Source organism: Rhinopithecus bieti, unplaced genomic scaffold (assembly GCF_001698545.2).
Source record: "Rhinopithecus bieti isolate Rb0 unplaced genomic scaffold, ASM169854v2 scaffold_18548, whole genome shotgun sequence".
In the NCBI taxonomy this organism is placed as follows: domain Eukaryota; kingdom Metazoa; phylum Chordata; class Mammalia; order Primates; family Cercopithecidae; genus Rhinopithecus; species Rhinopithecus bieti.
In genome coordinates this window covers 2,743,523-2,763,529 of record NW_016809526.1, presented here as the reverse complement: position 1 = coordinate 2,763,529, position 20,007 = coordinate 2,743,523, and the positions used below count along the sequence as shown (strand labels likewise).

The following is a 20,007-nucleotide window of genomic DNA, read 5'->3' as shown; positions in this document are numbered from 1 at the left end:
TACAAACCACTGCTCAATGAAATAAAAGAGGATACAAACAAATGGAAGAATATCCCATGCTCATGGATAGGAAGAATCAATATTGTGAAAATGACCATACTGCCCAAGGTAATTAGATTTACCTTTATAGATTTAATGCCATCCCCATCAAGCTAACAACAACTCTCTTCATAGATTTGGAAAAACTACTTTAAAGTTCATATGGAACCAAAAAAGAGCCCACACTGCCAAGACAATCCTAAGCCAAAAGAACACAGCTGGAGGCATCATGCTACCTGACTTCAAACTATATTACAAGGCTACAGTAACCAAAACAGCATGGTACTGGTACCAAAACAGAGATATAGACCAATGGAACCGAACAGAGCCCTCAGAAATAATGCCACACATCTACAACCATCTGATCACTGACAAACCTGACAAAAACAAGCAATGGGGAAAGGATCCCTATTCAATAAATGGTGCTGGGAAAACTGGCTAGCCATAAGTAGAAAGCTGAAACTGGATCCCCTCCTTACACCTTATACAGAAGTTAATTCAAGATGAATTAAAGACTTAAATGTCAGACCTAAAACCATAAAAACCCTAGAAGAAAACCTAGGCAATACCATTCAGGACATAGACATGGGCAAACACTTCATGTCTAAAACACCAAAAGCAATGGCAACAAAAGCCAAAAGCCATAATTGACAAATGGAATCTAATTAAATTAAAGAGCTTCTGCACAGCAAAAGAAACTACCATCAGAGTAAATGAACAACCTACAGAATGGGAGAAAATTTTTACAATCTACCCATCTGGCAAAGGGCTAATATCCGGAATCTACAAAGAACTCAAACAAATTTACAAGAAAAAATCAAACAGCCACATCAAAAAGTAGGTGAAGGATATGAACAGATACTTCTCAAAAGAAGACATTTATGCAGCCAACAGACACATGAAAAAAATGCTCATCATCACTGGTCATCAGAGAAATGCAAATCAAAACCACAATGAGATACCATCTTACACTAGTTAGAATGGTGATCATTAAAAAGTCAGGAAACAACAGACGCTGGAGAGGATGTGGAGAAATACGAACACTTTTACACTGTTGGTGGGACTGTAAACTAGTTCAACCATTGTGGAAGACAGTGTGGTGATTCCTCAAGGATCTAGAACTAGAAATACCATTTGACCCAGCCATCCCATTACTGGGTATACACCTAAAGGATTATAAATCATGCTGCTATAAAGACACATGCACACGTATGTTTATTGCGGCACTATTCACAATAGCAAAGACTTGGAACCAACCCAAATGTCCATCAATGATAGACTGGATTAAGAAAATGTGCCACATATATACCATGGAATAGGCCTATGCAGCCATTAAAAAGGATGAGTTCATGTCCTTTGTAGAGAATGGATGAAGCTGGAAATCATCATTCTGAGCAAACTTGCAAGGACAAAAAACCAAACACTGTATGTTTTCACTCATAGGTGGGAATTGAACAATGAGAACACTTGGACACAGGGTGGGGAACACCACACACCGGGGCCTGTTATGGGGTGGGGAGAAGGGAGAGGGAGGGATAGCATTAGGAGATATACCTAATGTAAATGATGAGTTAAATGGGTGCAACACACCAACATGGCACATGTATACATATGTAACAAACCTGTACGTTGTGCACGTGTACCCTAGAACTATTATTAAATAGTTATTTACTATTTAATAAACATTATTAAAGTACAATAATGAAAAAAAAAGAAAGCCTCGCAGCTGAGCCCAGCCTGGATGAACTGAAGCCCAACTAACCTGCAGACATACAAGCAACAGTAAATAATGGTGATTGTTAAGCCACTGAGTTTTAGAGTGATTACACAACCAATAGCTAACTGATATACCTGGCATTAAATATAAATTCAAGAGTTGCAGTTGAAACTACAAAGCATTTTTCTAGTAGATAGATTTGTTTTTATATAGATCAGAATATTGTAGAACTCACATATCCAAAAGGAATTTTCACTTAATTAAATTAGTCAAAACTTAGATGAACAAAGCAGTGTTATTGTAGATCACCAGTAGAAAAGAGCAATTTTATAGTTTTATTAAAAGAACATTATGTCAAAAAAGTACTCATTACATATAATTTGTATATAAATCTGGAGTGAAATATGTGAATAATTTCTTCCCTTGAATTGTCAGAATGTTGTCTTCAAGAAACAATATTGATGTATACATATCTCAAAAAAGTAATTAAATTAGCTACATACAATTCTGTAATTGTTTGTTTAAGACACTTTATTATATATTGATATGTTTTCTATTTAAACTAGTTGCTTATAATTAAATAAACACACATAGAAATAATTCAAGTTGTAAGAAGTATGTAAAATGAAAAGAGTTTCTGGGCAAGATGGCTAAATAGAAACAGCTCCAGTCTGCAGCTCCCAGTGAGATCAATGCAGAAGGTGGGCAATTTCTGCATTTCCAACCGAGGTACCCGGCTCATCTCACTGGGACTGGTTAGACAGTGGGTGCATCCCACAGAGGGCGAGCAGAAGCAGGGTGGAGTGTCACCTCATCCAGGAAGCACAAGGAATTGGGGAACTCCCTCCCCTAGCGAAGGGAAGCCGTGAGGGACTGTGCATTCCAGCCCAGATACTACACTTTTCCCATGGTCTTCGCAACCCACAGACCAGGAGATTCCTTTGGGTGCCTACACCACCAGGGCCCTGGGTTTCAAGCACAAAACTGGACAGCCGTTTGGTCAGACACTGAGCTAGCTGCAGGAGTTTTTTTTTTTTTTTTTTTTTTCATACCCCAGTGGTGCCTGGACACTCCCCTGGAAAAGGGACTGAAGCCAGGGAGCCAAATGGTTTCGCTCAGCAGATCCCACCCCAAGGAGCCCAGCAAGCTAAGATCTATTGGCTTGAAATTCTCGCTGCTAGCACAGCAGTCTGAAGTTGACCTGGGATGCTCGAGCTTGGTGTGGGGAGGGGCGTCCACCATTACTGAGGCTTAAGTAGGTGGTTTTCCCCTCACAGTGTAAACAAAGCCTGTGGGATGTTTGGACTGAGCAGAGCCCACCACAGCACCTCAAAGCTGCTGTAGCCAGACTGCCTCTCTAGATTCCTCCTCTCTGGTCAGGGCATCTCTGAAAGAAATGCAGCAACCCCAGTCAGGGACTTAGAGATAAAACGTCCATCTCCCTGGGTCAAAGCACCTGGGGAAGGGGAGGCTGTGGATGCAGCTGCTGCAGACTTAAACGTTCCTGACTGCTGGCTCTGAAGACAGCAGTGGATCTCCCAGCACAGCACTTGAGCTCTGCTAAGATACAGACTGCCTCTGCAAGTGGGTACCTGACCCCATGCCTCCTGACAGGGAGATACCTCCCAGCAGGGGTCTACAGGGAGCTCCTATATGAGCTCTCCTCATACGGGAGAGCTCCAGCTGGCATCTGGCAGGTGCCCCTCTGGAACAAAGCTTCCAGAGGAAGGAGCAGGCAGCAATCTTTGCTATTCTGCAACCTTCGCTGGTGATACCCAGGCAAACAGGGTCTGGAGTGGACCCCAGCAAACTCCAGCAGACCTGCAGAAGAGGGGCCTGATTGTTAGAAAAAAACTAACAGAAAGCAATAGAATCAACATCAACAAAAGGATGACCAGGCAAAACTCCATCTGAAGGCCACCAACAGCAAAGACCAAAGGTAGATAAATCCATGAAGATGAGCAAAATCAGTGCAAAAGGGCTGAAAATTCCAAAACCAGAACACCTCTTCTCCTCCAAAGGATCACAACTCCTTGCCAGCAAGGAAACAAAACTGGATGGAGAATGAATTTGACAAATTGACAGAAGTAGGCTTCAGAAGGTGGTTAATAACAAACTCTTCTGAGCTAAAGGAGCATGTTCTAACCCAATGCAAGGAATCTAAGAACCTTGATAACAGGTTAGAAGAATTGCTAACTAAAATAACTAGTTTAGAGAAGAACATGAATGACCTGATGAAGATGAAAACACAGCATGAGAACTTCATGAACCATACACAAATATCAATAGCCAAATCAATCAAGTGGAAGAAAGGATATCAGAGATTGAAGATCAACTTGATGAAATAAAGTGTGAAGACAAGATTAGAGAAAAAACAATGAAAAGGAAGGAACAAAGCCTCCAAGAAATATGGGACTATGTGAAAAGACCAAACCTACATCTGATTGGTGTACCTGAAAGTGACGGGGAGAATGGAACACACTTCAGGATATTATCCAGGAGAACTTCCTCAATGTAGCAAGACAGGCCCACATTCAAATTCGGAAAATACAGAGAACATCACAAACACTCTTTGAGAAGAGCAACGCCAAGACGCATAATCATCAGATTCACCAAGGTTGAAACAAAGGAAAAAATGTTAAGGGCAGCCAGAGAGAAAGGTCCACAAAGGGAAGCCCATCAGATTAACAGCGGATCTCTCTGCAGAAACCCTACAAGCTAGAAGAGAGTGGGGTCAATATTCAACATTTTTAAAGAAAATAATTTTAACCCAGAATTTCATGTCCAGCCAAAGTAAGCTTCATAAGTGAAGGAGAAATAAAATCCTTTACAGGCAAGGAGGTATTTTGTCTCCACCAGGCCTGCCTTACAAGAGCTCCTAAAAGAAGCATTAATTAAAATTAACTCAAGCTCCTAAAGGAAGCATTAATTAAAATTAACTCAATGGATTAAAGATTTAAATGTAAGACCTAAAACCATAAACACTCTAGAAGAAAACCTAGGTAATACCATTCAGGACATAGGCATGGGCAAAGATTTCATGACTAAAACACCAAAAGCAACGGCAACAAAAGCCAAAATTGACAAGTGGGATCAAATGAAATTAAAGAGCTTCTGCACAGCAAAAGTAAGTATCATCAGAGTGAACAGGCAACCTACAGAATGGGAAAAAAATTTTGCAATCTATCCGTCTGACAAAGGGCTAATATCCAGAATCTACAAGGAACTTAAACAAATTTACAAGAAAAAAACAAACAACTCCATCAAATACTGGGCAAAGGATATGAACAGACACCTTTCAAAAGAAGACATTTATGTGGCCAACAAACATGAAAAAAATCTCATCATCATGGTCATTAGAGAAATGCACATCAAAACCCCAGTGAGATACCATCTCATGCCAGTTAGAATGGCAATCATTTAAAAGTCAGGAAACAACAGATGCTGGAGAGGATGTGGAGAAACAGGAACACTTTTACACTGTTGGTGGGAGTGTACATTAGTTCAACCATTGTGGAAGACAGTGTGGCGATTCCTCAAGGATCTAGAACTAGAAATACCATTTGACCCAGCAATCCCATTACTGGGTAGATACCCAAAGGATTATAAATCATTCTACTATAAAGACACATGCTCACATATGTTTATTGCAGCACTATTCACAATAGCAAAGACTTGGAACCAACCCAAATGCCCACAATGTTAGACTGGATAAAGAAAATGTGGCACATATCCGATATGGAATACTATACAGCCATAAAAAAGGATGAGTTCATTTCCTTTGCAGGGACATGGATGAATTTGGAAACCACCATTCTCAGCAAACTAACACAGGAAAAGAAAATCGAACACTACATATTCCCACTCGTAAGCGAGAGGTGAACAGTGAGAACATATGGGCATAGGGAGAGAAACATCACACACCGGGGCCTGTCGGGGTGGGGGGCAAGGGGAGGGATAGCATTAGGAGAAATACCTAATGTAGATGACGGTTTGATGGGTGCAGCAAACCACCATGGCACATGTATACCTATGTAACAAACCTGCACGTTCTGCACAGTATTTCATTCTTCTGGAAATGTTCGTGGTAACCAAAGGTCCCAGATTTTCTGTATAAAATATGGGCTCTTGCTATCTAACTATGCATCCCTTATGAAATCATCTACTATCTTAGACTGAGAGAATTTATGTCTTGAAACTAAAAGGCACAACCTACAACAGAACTAAAAAAGAGACAAAAAATATGTACCTATGTATTAGCCCTTTTCAAATCTTTCCTCTCATGCGCATGCCTACCCCTAAAATACAATCTTTGACATAAAAGGAGAAAAGATGATTTTCCCCTTTCACTTTATCTACCACTCTCATCCCCACCCTCCCCTCCACTGCCCCACCATCACCCTTCCCCACTCCAGACACAAGAAGAGTTGCAGGCCAGGCCCTGTCTGAAGTCATTATGCAGATGATATTGTCATCCGAACCCACAGGCTCTCCTTTTTTCTCTTCTCTATCCCTTTCTCCATAATATGTACCTTTCTTTTCAGTGTCTTCCCCTATCTTAATTGGTCTTGTCTACCTCATTTCAAAACTGAAAAGGATCTAATTTTCATTTTCAACTGAACATGACATAGAGTGCACACTCACAGACAAATGCCTTTTCCACTAACTGTGGAATAAAAAGCTTTGACTCCTAGTAAATAAACTTCAGAACTTCAGCCATCAAAGAGAAGATGGAGGTGATATCTGCTTCAGTTCTTAAGGATGGAGGAAAGGAAATGAGACAGATTAGAAGGCGGGGCCATCAGCCTCTGTCTTCTGACTCCCTGTGTCCTTGGAGCCCTCCTTGCCCTCCTGCCAGGAAGTTACTCTCAGCTGCAGCTGCATCCATTGTCTTCGGTTTGCCTGGGGATTACTGGGTATAGCAGTGGCATGGTCTTGTTGCTGCTGCGGCCGTGGGACTAGGAGCATGTCATGCCTATATGGAGGGCCACACAATTCACTTACCACCTGCCCTCCCTACCTAGCTCAAAACTGTTCTGACACTCCCTGGTGCTGGGAACCCGGGGCCACCTTCCCTGTTCTCACTCCTAATTTCAGGACCACCAATTCTGGTCTGGGTCTCACTCTTCCCTCAGTATCAGTTGAGGTGTTGTCAGCCAGTTATCTACTTGTGCCCCGGGCAAGCAATTCAACCTGAACAGGGGCATACTTGTCTGGGTCCTGGAGCCTTAGTAAGTGCAATCAACATAATTACTCACAACCCAAAGCATCTTTTTTTAGGCATCAGAAATATTTTCTTTAGTTTCAGTTTTCAACTAAGTGCTTTCATGTTTTTAGTAAAATATTGGCCATTGTAATCTATTCATTTCTTTTCCCAGTGGAATTCAGATGCTCTTTACACAGTTGATTTTCTTTTCTTTTTTCTTTTTTCTTTTTTTTTTTTTTAGACGGAATCTTGCTCTGCCACCCAGGCTGGAGTGCAGTGGCACAATCTCGGCTCACTGCAACCTCTGCCTCCTGGGTTCAAGTGATTCTCCAGCCTCAACATCCTGAGTAGCTGGGACAAGAGGCGTGCACCACCATGCCTGGCTAATTTTTGTATTTTTAGTAGAAACAGGGTTTCACCATGTTGGCCAGGCTGGTCTCGAACTCCTGACCTCAAGTGATCTGCCTGCCTCAGCCTCAAAAACTGCTGGGATTACAGGCATGAGCCACTGCACCTGGCCCCAAAGTTAATTTTCAATGGTAAACATTAAAATGAAAATAAGAAACTTCTTTTGAGAGATGTCTGTTCATGTCCTTTGCCCACTTTTTCATGGAATTATTTTTTTCGTTTGTTTTGCAATTGAGTTGTTTGAGTTCCTTGTATATTCTGGATATTAGTCACTTGACGGATAAATAGTTTACAAATATTTTCTCCCATTCAACAGGTTGTCTCTTCACTCTGTTGATAGTTTCTTTTGCTGTGCAGAAGCTTTTTGGTTTCATACAGTCCCATTTGTCTATTTTTCTTTTGAATAAATATATGAAAAACTGCTCAGCCTCACTAATCATCAGGAAAATGTATATCAAAACCAAAATGAGACATTATCTTATCGCAGTTAGAATGGCTATTATTAAAAAGACAAAAAATATCAGATACCGGCAAGGATTTGGAGAAGAGGGAACTTTTACACACTGATTATGGGGATGTAAATTAGTACAGCCATTATGGAAGACGGTATGGAGACTTTTCAAAAGACTGAAAATAGGACTACCATACAATCCAGCAATCCTACTTCTGGGTATATATCCAAAGGAAGGGAAAGCAGTATATCAAAGGGATGCCTGCACCCCCATGTTTATTGCAGCACTATTCACAATAACAAAGATATGGAGTCAAGCTAAGTGTCCATTAGTGATAAATAGATAAAGAAAATGTGGCATGTATACACAATGGAATACTATTTGGCCATAAAAAAAAAAGAATAAAATCCTGTCATTTGCAGCAACATGTTTGGAACTGGAGGTCAGTATGTTAAATGAAACAAGTCAGACGCAGAAAGACAAATATTGCATCTTCTCACTCATATGCTGGAGCTAAAATGTTGACCTCATGGAGGTAGAGAGAGTAGAATGATGTAACGTTATCAGAGGCTGGGAAGGGTGTCTGAGGGGAAGTGAAGAGAGGTTGTTTAAAGGGTACAAACATACAGTTAGATAAAAGTGTTACCAGTGCAGGGGCATCCAGGTTCTTGGCACCTTTAACAAAGAATTGGACAAAATGCACAAACAAAGCAAGGAAAGAATGAAGCAACAAAAGCAGAGATTTATTGAAAATGAAAGTACACTCCACAGTGTGGGAACAGGCCGGAGCATAGGGGTTCAAGGGCCCTGTTGCAGAATTTTTGAGGGTTTAAATACCCTCTAGAGGTTTACATTGGTTACTTGTGTACACCCTATGTAAATGAAGAGGATGAAGTAAAGTTACAAAGTCATTTACTGGGCATATGCCCTATGGAGAGGAAATACCCTGTCATAGCTGAAGTGTGAATTGGCCTCATGTTCCCTGCCTCCAGAGCCTATTTTCCTCCCTCAGAAGGAATAAGTTCCAATATTTGAAAGCAGAGTAGGGTGACTACAGTTAACAACCATAAATTTTATATTTCAAAATAACTAGAAGAGAGGACTGGAAATGTTCCCAAAACATAGACATGATCAATGCTCGAGGTGATGGATACTCTAAAGGCCCTGACTTGATTACTGCGCATGCTATGCCTGTAACAAAATATCACATGTACCCCATTAATTTGTACAAATATTGTGTGTCAACAAAAATATTTTAAAATAGGAAACTACCTTTTTACATGTAATAATCTAAACTCTCCCTGCAGAGCTATCTTATCCAACAGCTCTGAAGTATAAGGAAAGCAAAAAGGAATTTAGAAACTTTCCCTCAAAACTCCTAAGTTTTATTTTACTCAGTTATACCCTTTAAATGAAATTATCCCAGGGTGTAAAATATTAAGTAAAATACAGAGGCAATTTGGAGCAAGAAAATAGGAGCAACTTGCACGTGGTACTATGCCACTTTTTATGACCCACTTTCAGACATTTTTAATGTGACATAAAATAAATTCTGCTGTCACAACTTCCCATCCTCCCTCCAATCTTGAAGCATAGCTGGTGGGCTTCCAGAAAGGGAGCTCTGCTCATCAATTGGCTGAGTATCTCATCTTCTAATCCACAGCCTCCACATTTTCATCACAGCATAACCAGCTTCCCTTTCTAGTCTCTCCTCTCAAGCGATCTTCTACACGGCAAGTATGTATTGTGTGCCTAGTATGTGCCAAGCTCCACCAATATACACCATTGCTCTTCATTTAACCCATATGAGAATGTTTCCCTATCTTTAAACTCTTATTTTGTTTTTTAAAGAATAAAATCCACAATGACTGGTAATTCTTGTTTGTTATAGTTTGACAGTGATGATGATTCTTTCTACATTGGAATCTTTGGGTAGGTCTCCACATCGCCCAGATGTCTGCCCCTAACCCTGACCACCCAGGATTCTAGCTCGTGGTTGTCGTACCTGGGCCTGAATGTAGACTCTAGAGGTGATGAAACCTACAGGTGAGGAGGAAGCATGTGACATGGAGACAATCAATGTCACATTAGGGTCCCCAGTGCTGTTTGTAAAAGACTTAAAGACTTCAGTGGTCTGCCGGGCGCGGTGGCTCAAGCCTGTAATCCCAGCACTTTGGGAGGCCGAGACGGGCGGATCACGAGGTCAGGAGATCGAGACCATCCTGGCTAACACAGTGAAACCCCGTCTCTACTAAAATACAAAAAAAAACTAGCCGGGCGAGGTGGCGGGCGCCTGTAGTCCCAGCTCCTCGGGAGGCTGAGGCAGGAGAATGGCGTAAACCCGGGAGGCAGAGCTTGCAGTGAGCTGAGATCTGGCCACTGCACTCCAGACCGGGCGACAGAGCGAGACTCCACCTCAAAAAAAAAAAAAAAAAAAAAAAAAAAAAAAAAAGACTTCAGTGGTCTAGCCTGAGAATCTACATTGCCCTTACAAAGAGTCTATGGAACAGGATGTTCCCAACAAAAATAATTTCCTCCTGTCTTCTTTTTCTTGAGCTATATATCATTTGTAAGTTCGGAACTGTTTTTATGTAAGTACTGGTATATTTGGTGAAATAGTCCCATTACTTTGTAGCCATCCTTTTACAAAAAAGCTCACTTAATCCATTTGTACATCTAGGTCATTTTCAACCTGAATAACTGGATATAAATTTTTCTCAGTTTTGACAAAATGACATAGTTTTTTATGAGTTCCCTTTAGTTCCTTTTAAAAATATAACTAGATACAGATTTATCATTGGTATAAAACACACAAATCTAACAATAGCCATTATTGGTATTGGTTTACACATCATAACCGTGCATAAAATTTCTAACATATGGCCAGGTGCAGCAGCTCACACCTGTAATCCCAGCACTTTGGGAGGCCAAGGCAGGTGGATCGCTTGAGCTCAGGAGTTCAAGACCAACCTGGGCAGCATGGCAAAACCTTGTCTCTACCAAAAATACAAAAATTAGCCCGGTGTGGTGGGTGTGTGCCTGTGGTCCCAGCTACTTGGGAAACTACAGTGGGAGGATCACTTGAGCCTTGGAGGCAGGAGCTGCAGTGAGCCGTGATCATGCCACTGCACTCCAGCCTGGGCGACAGAGTGAGATCCCCTTTCAAGGGAAAAAAAAAATCTAACATACTCTCTCTCTCTTTTTTTTTTGCGGCACACAGTAATATTCTTCTCTCTTTATACTAAGGATCCTCTTAGTCTAGCTGGAAATCACTGGTTTCACCAAGAGGATCATCCACATGCTGAGAATGGGGGCTTCCAACTTGCTACCGGCAGAACGGGAGGGAAAGTGCCTCTGACCAAGGAGATCTCAGTGATCTGTACATGCCTTCAGTTACACAACAGACAGATCCGTCTGAAATAATGACAGGAAGCAAAGCATGGCACCTGTTATACACTGCAACCATCTCCAACTTTGTATTGCTGAAAAGGTCTGAGCTGCCTGAAGCAATGTTTGTGTTTTCTTCTGCTGTAAAAAATGTACTCACCCTAAGGAGTAGAGGCGGCACTGCTTGTTGCGGATTTGATGAGCTAAATTGAACCTGTCGTCAAGACACACTGACCAGGGCTTGTGTGTAGGACTAGAGTCAGTAGCCAGGCTGTCTGTATTCATGTGATTGCATGCAATCTGTAAAGATTGGAAATCAATGTGAATAATTTGAAATGTTGGATGATAAATAGCAGGTAGGGACTTATTGCTTCCCCATCCCTGAAAACCATAACAGGAAGTTATATCCTCCTCCACTGCTAACTACTCCCCTCCCCAGGGAACCACAAGACTGCTATAAAGTGTCTGGAGGAATTTCAATTACCAGATAATAAGTAATCTCATGGAGAATATATGCAGGTTTGGAGAGAATTTAAGAGCTGCTGTAGCCATGTGCACAGGGTGTGCAGGGCAGAACAAATCAGGAGCAAAATGTGGGAGAAGCGGCGGTGTCAGGAAGGCTTTGTAGAGGGGTGCTAGTCCTGGAGGATGAACCGAGAGACTTGGACCAAGAAGGGCATTCCAGATACAGAGAACAGTGCTCACCATGCAACCAGACACAGAGAACAGTGCTCACTATGCAACCAGACACAGAGAACCGTGCTCACCATGCACACACGTCTTCGTTACCCACAGAGGGCCTACTATAAGATGTGAGGCACAATCATAGGCATAGATCTCAGAAGCATACTCCCAAGATTAGTTATCTCTTATTTCAGGCAGATAAGGTGGGGCCACTGAGGTCCACAAAGGTGGCAGGTGTTATCCAAGGTAAACAGCTGATCACGGGTCAAGTGAAATTAATAGGCAGTCCCTGCTGATAAGGCAGTGTTCTTTGTGATACACTGCTGGAATGTGCTTCCTCCTGGGGGAGAAGGGCAACAGCCCCAGGCAGGAGGCTCTTCCTGAGCTAACAGAAGCACTTTTCTTAACTCATCCATCAAAATTAGATAAGAAAACCAAAGGGAACGTGTGTGTAAGTCAAGCAGAAGCAAGTCTCTAACTTCAACTGCACACAAAGCAAATATACTTCATAAGTGATTCTGACTTGTGTTTGAGGCTAGTACATTTCACACAGCTGAGGCTGCTGAAACCAAAGAAAATAAGGAAAACAAGTCCTGTGGCCAAGATATTTACCTTACTGAGCAACAGTATTTTCCCCCAATCCCTTAAAACTCTCATAGTCATCATGATGCTCCATGAATGCAGCAGCTTTTGCTGTCACAGCATAGACCACAGACCGCTCCAGATGCAAAGAATGTTTTGAGATTCATTGCTTTCATCCATTGGAAAACATTAACAGCAAGGAATTTTCTTCCTAAGAAGATATTCTAGGGCCAGGCATAGTGGCTCATGCCTATAATCCCAACAGTTTGGGAGGCCGAGGCAGGAGGATCGCTTGAACCCAGGAGCTCAAGACCAGTCTGGGAAACATGGCAAAACTTCATCTCCACAAAAAATGCAAATATTAGCCGAGCATGGTGGCATGCGCCTGTAGTCCCAGCTATTCAGGGGGGCTGATTAATTGAGCCTGGGAGGTTGAGGCTGCAGTGAGCCATGATTGTGCCTCTGCACTCCAGCCTGGGCAACAGAGCGAGACCAGATCCTGTCTCAAAAAAAAAAAAAAAAAAAAAAAAAGAAAAGAAAAAAAGATATTCTAGATTTGGCCAATCCTTTAACTGATTTTCCAAAATTTTAATGTAAAAAGAGCATATTAAGTGGAGCCTATTTAACTAACATGGCATCTGCATTACTCTTCCTATCCCCTCTGGCTGGCCTGGCAAAATCATCCTGCACTATTTATCAGTGAATGTGTCTTCTGCTAGGATTTGGACATCTCAGAGGAAAGCTGAAAAGTGAAACCCCTATATATCTTTTCCCTGAATCCAGTATTTTTCTACTTCTCGATCTTCAACAACTGTTTAAAGGACAAAATAATTGGAGAAAATGGAATTGAATCTTTTCTCAAGCAACAGCTACAGAATACATTTATTAACTGGGTGCGTCAACATGTTAATTTGATAATTCATCTCCTACTATTCTCCCACAGATAAATGGAAATTATGTCTCTGCCTGCCCACCTTCTATTCCCCACCCACTCACCTAAGGGAAGAGAAGTTGCTAATCTAGTTAGTCAGAACTCAGTGTGTTCATTGGACCCTGTTCTGCTAGTGGGCAGATTACTGTGCCTTAAACATGGGTGCCTTCCTGGGCCCCACCTCCAGTGGGAAACTAGTTAGTCCAGGGCAGCTGTGTGTGCCCCCAAAGCATGCCTGGACCTTATAAGCCTGAGCCATCTGCTTGAGGGAAGACTCCTGGGATACTTTTATTAAAGTGGCATGATGATCCCCATTTGCTATTGTTCTTTGTATACATGTCTCCATAATGACAGATGAAGATGTGATGTTTGTAGGTCCCTGCTCCTCATTCCCTCCTAATGCCATCCAAACCTAGCTCTGACCTTTCCCACAGTGTTTCTCAATGTGTGGTCTGCCTACATCAGAATCACCTGGGAGGTACTTAAAATGCAGATTCCTGTGCCTCCCTCCAGATCTACAAACTCACAACCTTTGAGGCTGATACCTGAGAATATGCATTTTAATAAGCTCCCCCTGGGAAATTTTTATGCAGATGACCTTTTGAGTTTACTGGAGGCCTTTTGTAAAGCCCCAGTGAAAGGTTCCAGCAAGTCGCATCTCTGCCTTAACAAATTAAAAGAGGCTACACTTGGGCCAGAACTTTAAACTGAAAACAGCAGCCCCTCTGACCTCTACCCCTAACAACGGACTGAAGGGGTTGGCACTGACAGTTAGCCAGAGGCCTCCAAAAGTCAGGTAGGCATTGAAGATCCAGAGTCAGAGCTTTCAGATCCAGCTGCTCCTCCTTTGCTAAAGTCAGGAACTAGAGTTTTATTTTGTTAAAGATGACACTTTGTCTACTTTAAGCATTTCTTCTTATTCTACAGATTTCATCTTGGATAGATATATCTCCATTGACGAGACATTCTTTTTCATTCACTCCCCCTGATAACATCCCCTCTTCCTTTCTTAGCTCAGAAATAAAACACAAGGGCCAGGAGCGGTGGCTCACACCTGTATTCCCAGTACTTTGGGAGGCTGAGGCAGGTGGATCACAAGGTCAGGGGTTTGAGACCAGCCTGGTCAGCATGGTGAAACCCTATCTTTACTAAAAAAAAATCAAAAGTTAACCAGACATACTGGTGTGCACCTGTAATCCCAGCTACTCGGGAGGCTGAGGCAGCAGAATTGCTTGAACCTGGGAGGCAGAGGTTGCAGTGAGCCGAGATTGTGCCACTGCACTTCAGCCTGGGCAATAGAGCAAGACTCCACCTCAAAAAAAAAAAAAAAAAAAAGAAAGAAAGAAAGAAGGAAAGAAAAGAAATAAAACACAAGAATTACTCAATTTTAACCATTTATTAACCATCTCATTAACAGACATTAGCTTTTGTGAACAACTGAAAGTCCTCCATAAACTTCTGCTCCTAAAAATTAATTAAGTATTGATTTTTCACCCTTCCTAGTTAAGATTTATGGCCAGGGTTTCAATAAACTCTCTTGTAAGCAAAATAAGTGAGGGCAGTAACTTCTAGCTAACTTCCAGCTCAACTAATTATGTTCTCTGTCTCTCTAATTCCCCTTGTAATTTTAGCCAAATAAAGCAAATTAGGCCTAGACAAAGGAAAACAGACTCCAGGAAAAAATATTTTGTGAAATGTTTTTTAATTATTTAACTTAAAGGGATCTAATTTATTTTCATTTCATTTTGTATCCCAAAAGCTTGACTGGTATTTCTGCCAACCCATAAGTAGAATCTGGCAAAGGAAACCCTTAAAATTTTGGAACTTAAGAATCACTTCAATGATCTTCTGCATGTTTACAAAACGATCAACTCCACACTGTATGGTTATACAGTACCATTATTTTTGAAACGCTCACAGGCAGAATTATGTGCTTATTGTTTTCATCTCGGTGTGTGTGTGTGTGTGTGTGTGTGTGTGTGTGTGTGTGTGTAGCAGTAAATACAACAGATACTATTGTATTGTTGTAAAGTTATATTCTGAATATCCAGAGCATGGGTTCTTATTCTTAGGTTATTCTTACAAATTGATAGATGGGTAGACAAGTAGGTAGAGAGGTAGAGATGGATGGATAGATGGATAGGTGGATAGACAGGTAGGTAGATAGATAGATAGGTAGGTAGATAGATAGATAGATAGATAGATAGATAGACGATAAATAGAAAAACAGGCTTTAAAACATATTTTATTTTTTCTTTTTAAAAACAGCCACTGTTGCTTAGATTAATTTTATACTGCAAGGCATGCTTCCTGGAGGCATATGGTTTGGGGGATGCCATGAAAAGCTGAATCTGGAGACTTCCCTTAGAACAGAGCACTGTATTTATGATTTAACTATTTCTTGTTAGCAGCAGACAATGTACCGTGGACTGCAGAACTCTGCCATGTATCATGGTCTTTCATATTGAAAACAAAAACAAAAAGTACCTAATTAAACTGAGCTTGATGTTCTGCATACTCTACGCAAACACCATATCCTCTGGAATTTCATTTAAAAATGCATGGCCCCAACCATGCCTCCAGGACCACAATGCACAAGTCTAGCGGTGCCATGCCAATTGCTGTCTCATGCCATGCTGTCCTATGCCCTATGCCTCTGCTCCCGGGCTCCCTCGGCCTAGGAAGCTTTCCCCACCCATCTGTCTGCCCCCTGTTAGAGAACACACAACTCTCTTGCACCCTAACTATTTACCAGTGTGGGGGGTGTTTTATTGAGGCTTAATATCCCAAGGCCCAGCACAGTGCCAGCCATAAAGCAGGTGTTCAACAAATACCCTCTGGATTGAGGAAAGGATACATCAACGATGCACATACCAAATGCCAGCCTTGCTGCACAAGCTTGAGCACGGATTTGAGGGAAGCATATTTCTTAATGTTAAAAAAGCAGCATAAGAGGATGGGGGTAGAATTCGCATTAGTACTTTCAGAGCTTTTTTTTTTTCCTTGCCCATTATGACTCACTTCTGCTAACTGAAGTTTTTAGGTAACAGTGACTCTAATATTCTGCTAGTTTTGTAGGCTTTCATTGTCAAGATGAGTTCTAAATGAGGCATAAGCCACAAAAGCAACCATAAAGCTTTGCATTACATACAGAGGGGTAGGGAGCATTGGTTAGTAAAGGATTCTGATTAAGAACCATTTAGTGTCATCTCTGGTGACTCCCATCTGCTGGTCTTCTAGTAACCCGGAAGTACATCAAAGCACAGAACCTCATTTGGCTAAAATGGCCCCGCATTAAAAACCATTGTGAGGTCGGGAACTTCACATCATTCTTCTGGAGGACAAAAATCCTTCTAGTGAGCTTCAACAACAAATTCTCTATTATTGCTCATCAAGCTGAATAATAATTATACATCCAGTTATCCACCTTCACAACCAGTTGGTTAGATCCTTAAGGGCAGAGACTATAACCTCAGGGCCCAGAACAGTTCCTGGTACCTTGTAGGCACTCAAAAATACCTGGTTAATAACCATTCTATACTACTCTGTGCACAGTCCAAGCTCACAGAACTGGGAGGGACCTTAGAAATAATTTTGATACAATCTCTTCCATTTCAGGATCAGAACAAGGAGAGCCAGAGAAGCAAAGTAAAGTACCCAGGTTTACAAGATCAGACTACGGAGGATGCCTTAAAAAAAAAAATTGTGTCCAGGCACAGTGGCTCACATCTGTAATCGCAGCACCTTGGGAGGCTGGGGTGGGTGGATCTCCTGAGGTCAGGAGTTCAAAACCAGCCTGGCCAATATGGCGAAACTCTGTCTCTACTAAAAATACAAAAATTAGTCAGGCATGGTGACAAGTTCCTGTAATCCCAGCTACTTGGGAGGCTGAGGCAGGAGAATCACTTGAACCCGGGAGGCAGAGGTTGCAGTGAGCTGAGATTGTGCCACTGCACTCCAGCCTGGGTGACAGAGGGAGACTCCGTCTCTAAAAAAAAAAAAAAGAAAGAAAAGAAAGAAAAAAAACAAGATTTTTTCTCCTCTCAGTCTGTAGTTTCTGGGAAAAATCCAAGAGGGATCTAAAAATGACCATTTCATGCCTCAATAGCTTCTTCTAAGCAAACAGGCCTTTTATAAGTTATGGAACATTAACATGAAATAAATATAGAATGGAATTTGGTAGCTTGTGTTATATAAATTTATTTTGGTGAGTGAAGCCCATAGTTCTCAAATTCAATTCATGAAATTAATACCTCTTATTTTCTTCTGGAGCCTTTAAGGGCTTTTGAAAATCACAGTTAAGAGGTCCAGATTCTTATCATTCATGTAAAATCAAACTACAAAACTAAAATTTCAGTATTTTAATTAAGTCTGCCTAAGTCCATCAAATTAATTTGCAGCAGCAAAATAAGATAAAATCATGAGAAGCAAAGGGACTAATTCAACATCCCATCACTCATGATTAATTCAACAAGCTTTTATGTCCATGTTTGGGTGACAAATACTAAAATTCCTATGTTTGTCTCATTGCTTTATATGAGAAATGAGACTTTCTTTTACCCTTAAACTAACTAACCTCCTAAAGATCTAGAAATATATTCTTTCCTATGGAGGAAAATGCTTTGCTGCCAGAGAGGCTGGGGAGGAGAACAGGGATGTCAAGAGTGGGCTTGAGGGAGATTTTAAAAATCCAGGATCTGCCGTACAGCACCAGCCCCACTGTGCAGCTTCCTGAGTGAGACTCTCTGCAGCTCCCAGGCAGTCTGAGCTCCTGATTTGCTAGCACCTCTCAGTTGAGGGCTAAATTTCCCTTGGGCCTTGATTTCCTTTTCTGTCTCTCTTTCCCCCTGGGATGAGGCAACTTGAGAATGGAACCTCCTGATTAACATGTCAAGAGCCATAGACTCTCCTTAATGGACAGTCTTTTTGCCTGCTCGGGGCACTGGCTCAGCCTGGAGCTGGGCAGGAGCTGCCACAATGTGTTAAGTCACTAATAAAGGCCTGTGCTCAGTAATGATTTAAAGTGCTCTGAGATAGAGGGCCTTTGGATTCATTAACTCCTCAGCACACTGCCTGCAAAGCCTCCTCTGCTCTCTTGCCTAGCGCGTCCCTGGCTGCCAAGCATCTGTGGCAGAAGAGTGGAAAGGCAAGTTCCTCCAAATACAAAATGGTGCTTGAACCTCTAGATGATGGTTTTGTTTTGTGACATACTCGACTGCCTACTCACGGGGACCAATCTGTCATTTCAAATGGTTTTCCAAAGCAATTTTCTAAAGTGGATCTTTAAAACACTTTGGGATGAATCATTTAAACATTTCAGGTTGGTGACACTCTTGGAGGAAGGAACATGCCCTAGCAAATGGAACGCATCTTATCTGCCTCCAAGTGAGTGGATGAGTTTAAGCAACAACGCCTCTGAACACACTTCCCCATCAAGTCCTCATCAGGAGTCGCTGAGAACCTCCCCACCTCCTTCTTTCGAAAGAGGCAATCAGGATCTTTTGCATTCTTCTCTAACTCGTTTGAGCCTGAAACACAACCTGGGCAGTGCTGATATATCTCAGGAACCTCCAGGCTTCTTCATCCAGGGACTGAGCAGGGCCTGCCCAAGGCTGGAGATCTATATGCCACCGCGGACCCTGCAAGAGACAGAAAACATAGGTTGTGTGTAAGGAAGGAGGAACTGGGCAGGAGGAGAAGGACACAGTATCAGAGAGGAAGCAAGGCTGCTTTAGCTGTCGGCAACACACACACACGTGCACACAGGCAGCAGGGGGCTCTTTGGGAGCTGCTGTCATTAAGGCCACATCAGTCACAGGGAGACAAATGAGGCCTGAGACAGCCCAGCTCCCAGGTTAAGCAGGAGAATGCAAAGGCCCCGGGGACTGTCTGATTCTGCATTTATGATCAAAGGCAAACTCCATTTGACTCCATTGGGCTCTCCCTTAGCTGCAGCTTATTTTATTTGAGGCTGTGCTCCACTGGGAAGAGAAACTCCCTTATCAATGACAGTCTCCCAACGCTTAAAGCTTCAAAAATATGTGCCTTTCTAAACAAAGCACCGTAATGCTGGGGACTCGTCTTTGTTCTGGGCTTCCTCAGTGCAGGAAGATGGGACCACGGCCCTTGGCTGCTGCAGCCCTGCACAGGCAGAGCGAGGACCCCAGAACTGTCAACACCAGGGCTGGGGAGGGTGGCTTTCTAGCACTGTGAGGCAGCCACCACCTGTTAGCAGAGGTTACGAGGTGCTCCCATGAACAGAGTAGTTAAGGATGACCCGCTCAGCTCCCTTTTGCAGCAAGAATGGGTGGATGAAGGGTTGGGGGAATGCAGTGGTCTGGAGGAAGCAAAAATGGGAGCCCCTCCAGTAAAAAGGGGGGCACTAGTCAGGAAATCCTTATTAGAGCTCAGAACTCCCTACCTACATTTGTCAGCACCAGGAGATGTCCAGGAGATTCGCTGCAATTCCCAGGGGTGGGGAGGGCTCGTGCGTGGTGGGGAAGGGCTGGGGAAAGGGAGAGCTCCAGCAGCTGGTGGGGTCAATGTCTAGCGCCAGGAAAGGCCTTGGGTGTCACAGCATAGGATTCCTGCAGTGTAGTGA

At 42.3% G+C, this 20,007-nt stretch overlaps 1 protein-coding gene across 1 annotated transcript in view; it reads right to left on the bottom strand.

Annotated features, from left to right (window-relative positions):
• The window catches only part of METTL24 (methyltransferase like 24), a 113,282-nt gene that overhangs the window by 57,203 nt on the left and 36,072 nt on the right, over positions 1 to 20,007 (bottom strand). The window contains exons 3-4 of the mRNA XM_017889624.1: positions 18,947 to 19,045; positions 11,370 to 11,509 (exon numbers count right to left, since the gene is read on the bottom strand). Of these exons, the coding sequence (XP_017745113.1) occupies positions 11,370 to 11,509; positions 18,947 to 19,045 (239 nt within the window). The remainder of the gene's footprint in view (positions 1 to 11,369; positions 11,510 to 18,946; positions 19,046 to 20,007) is intronic.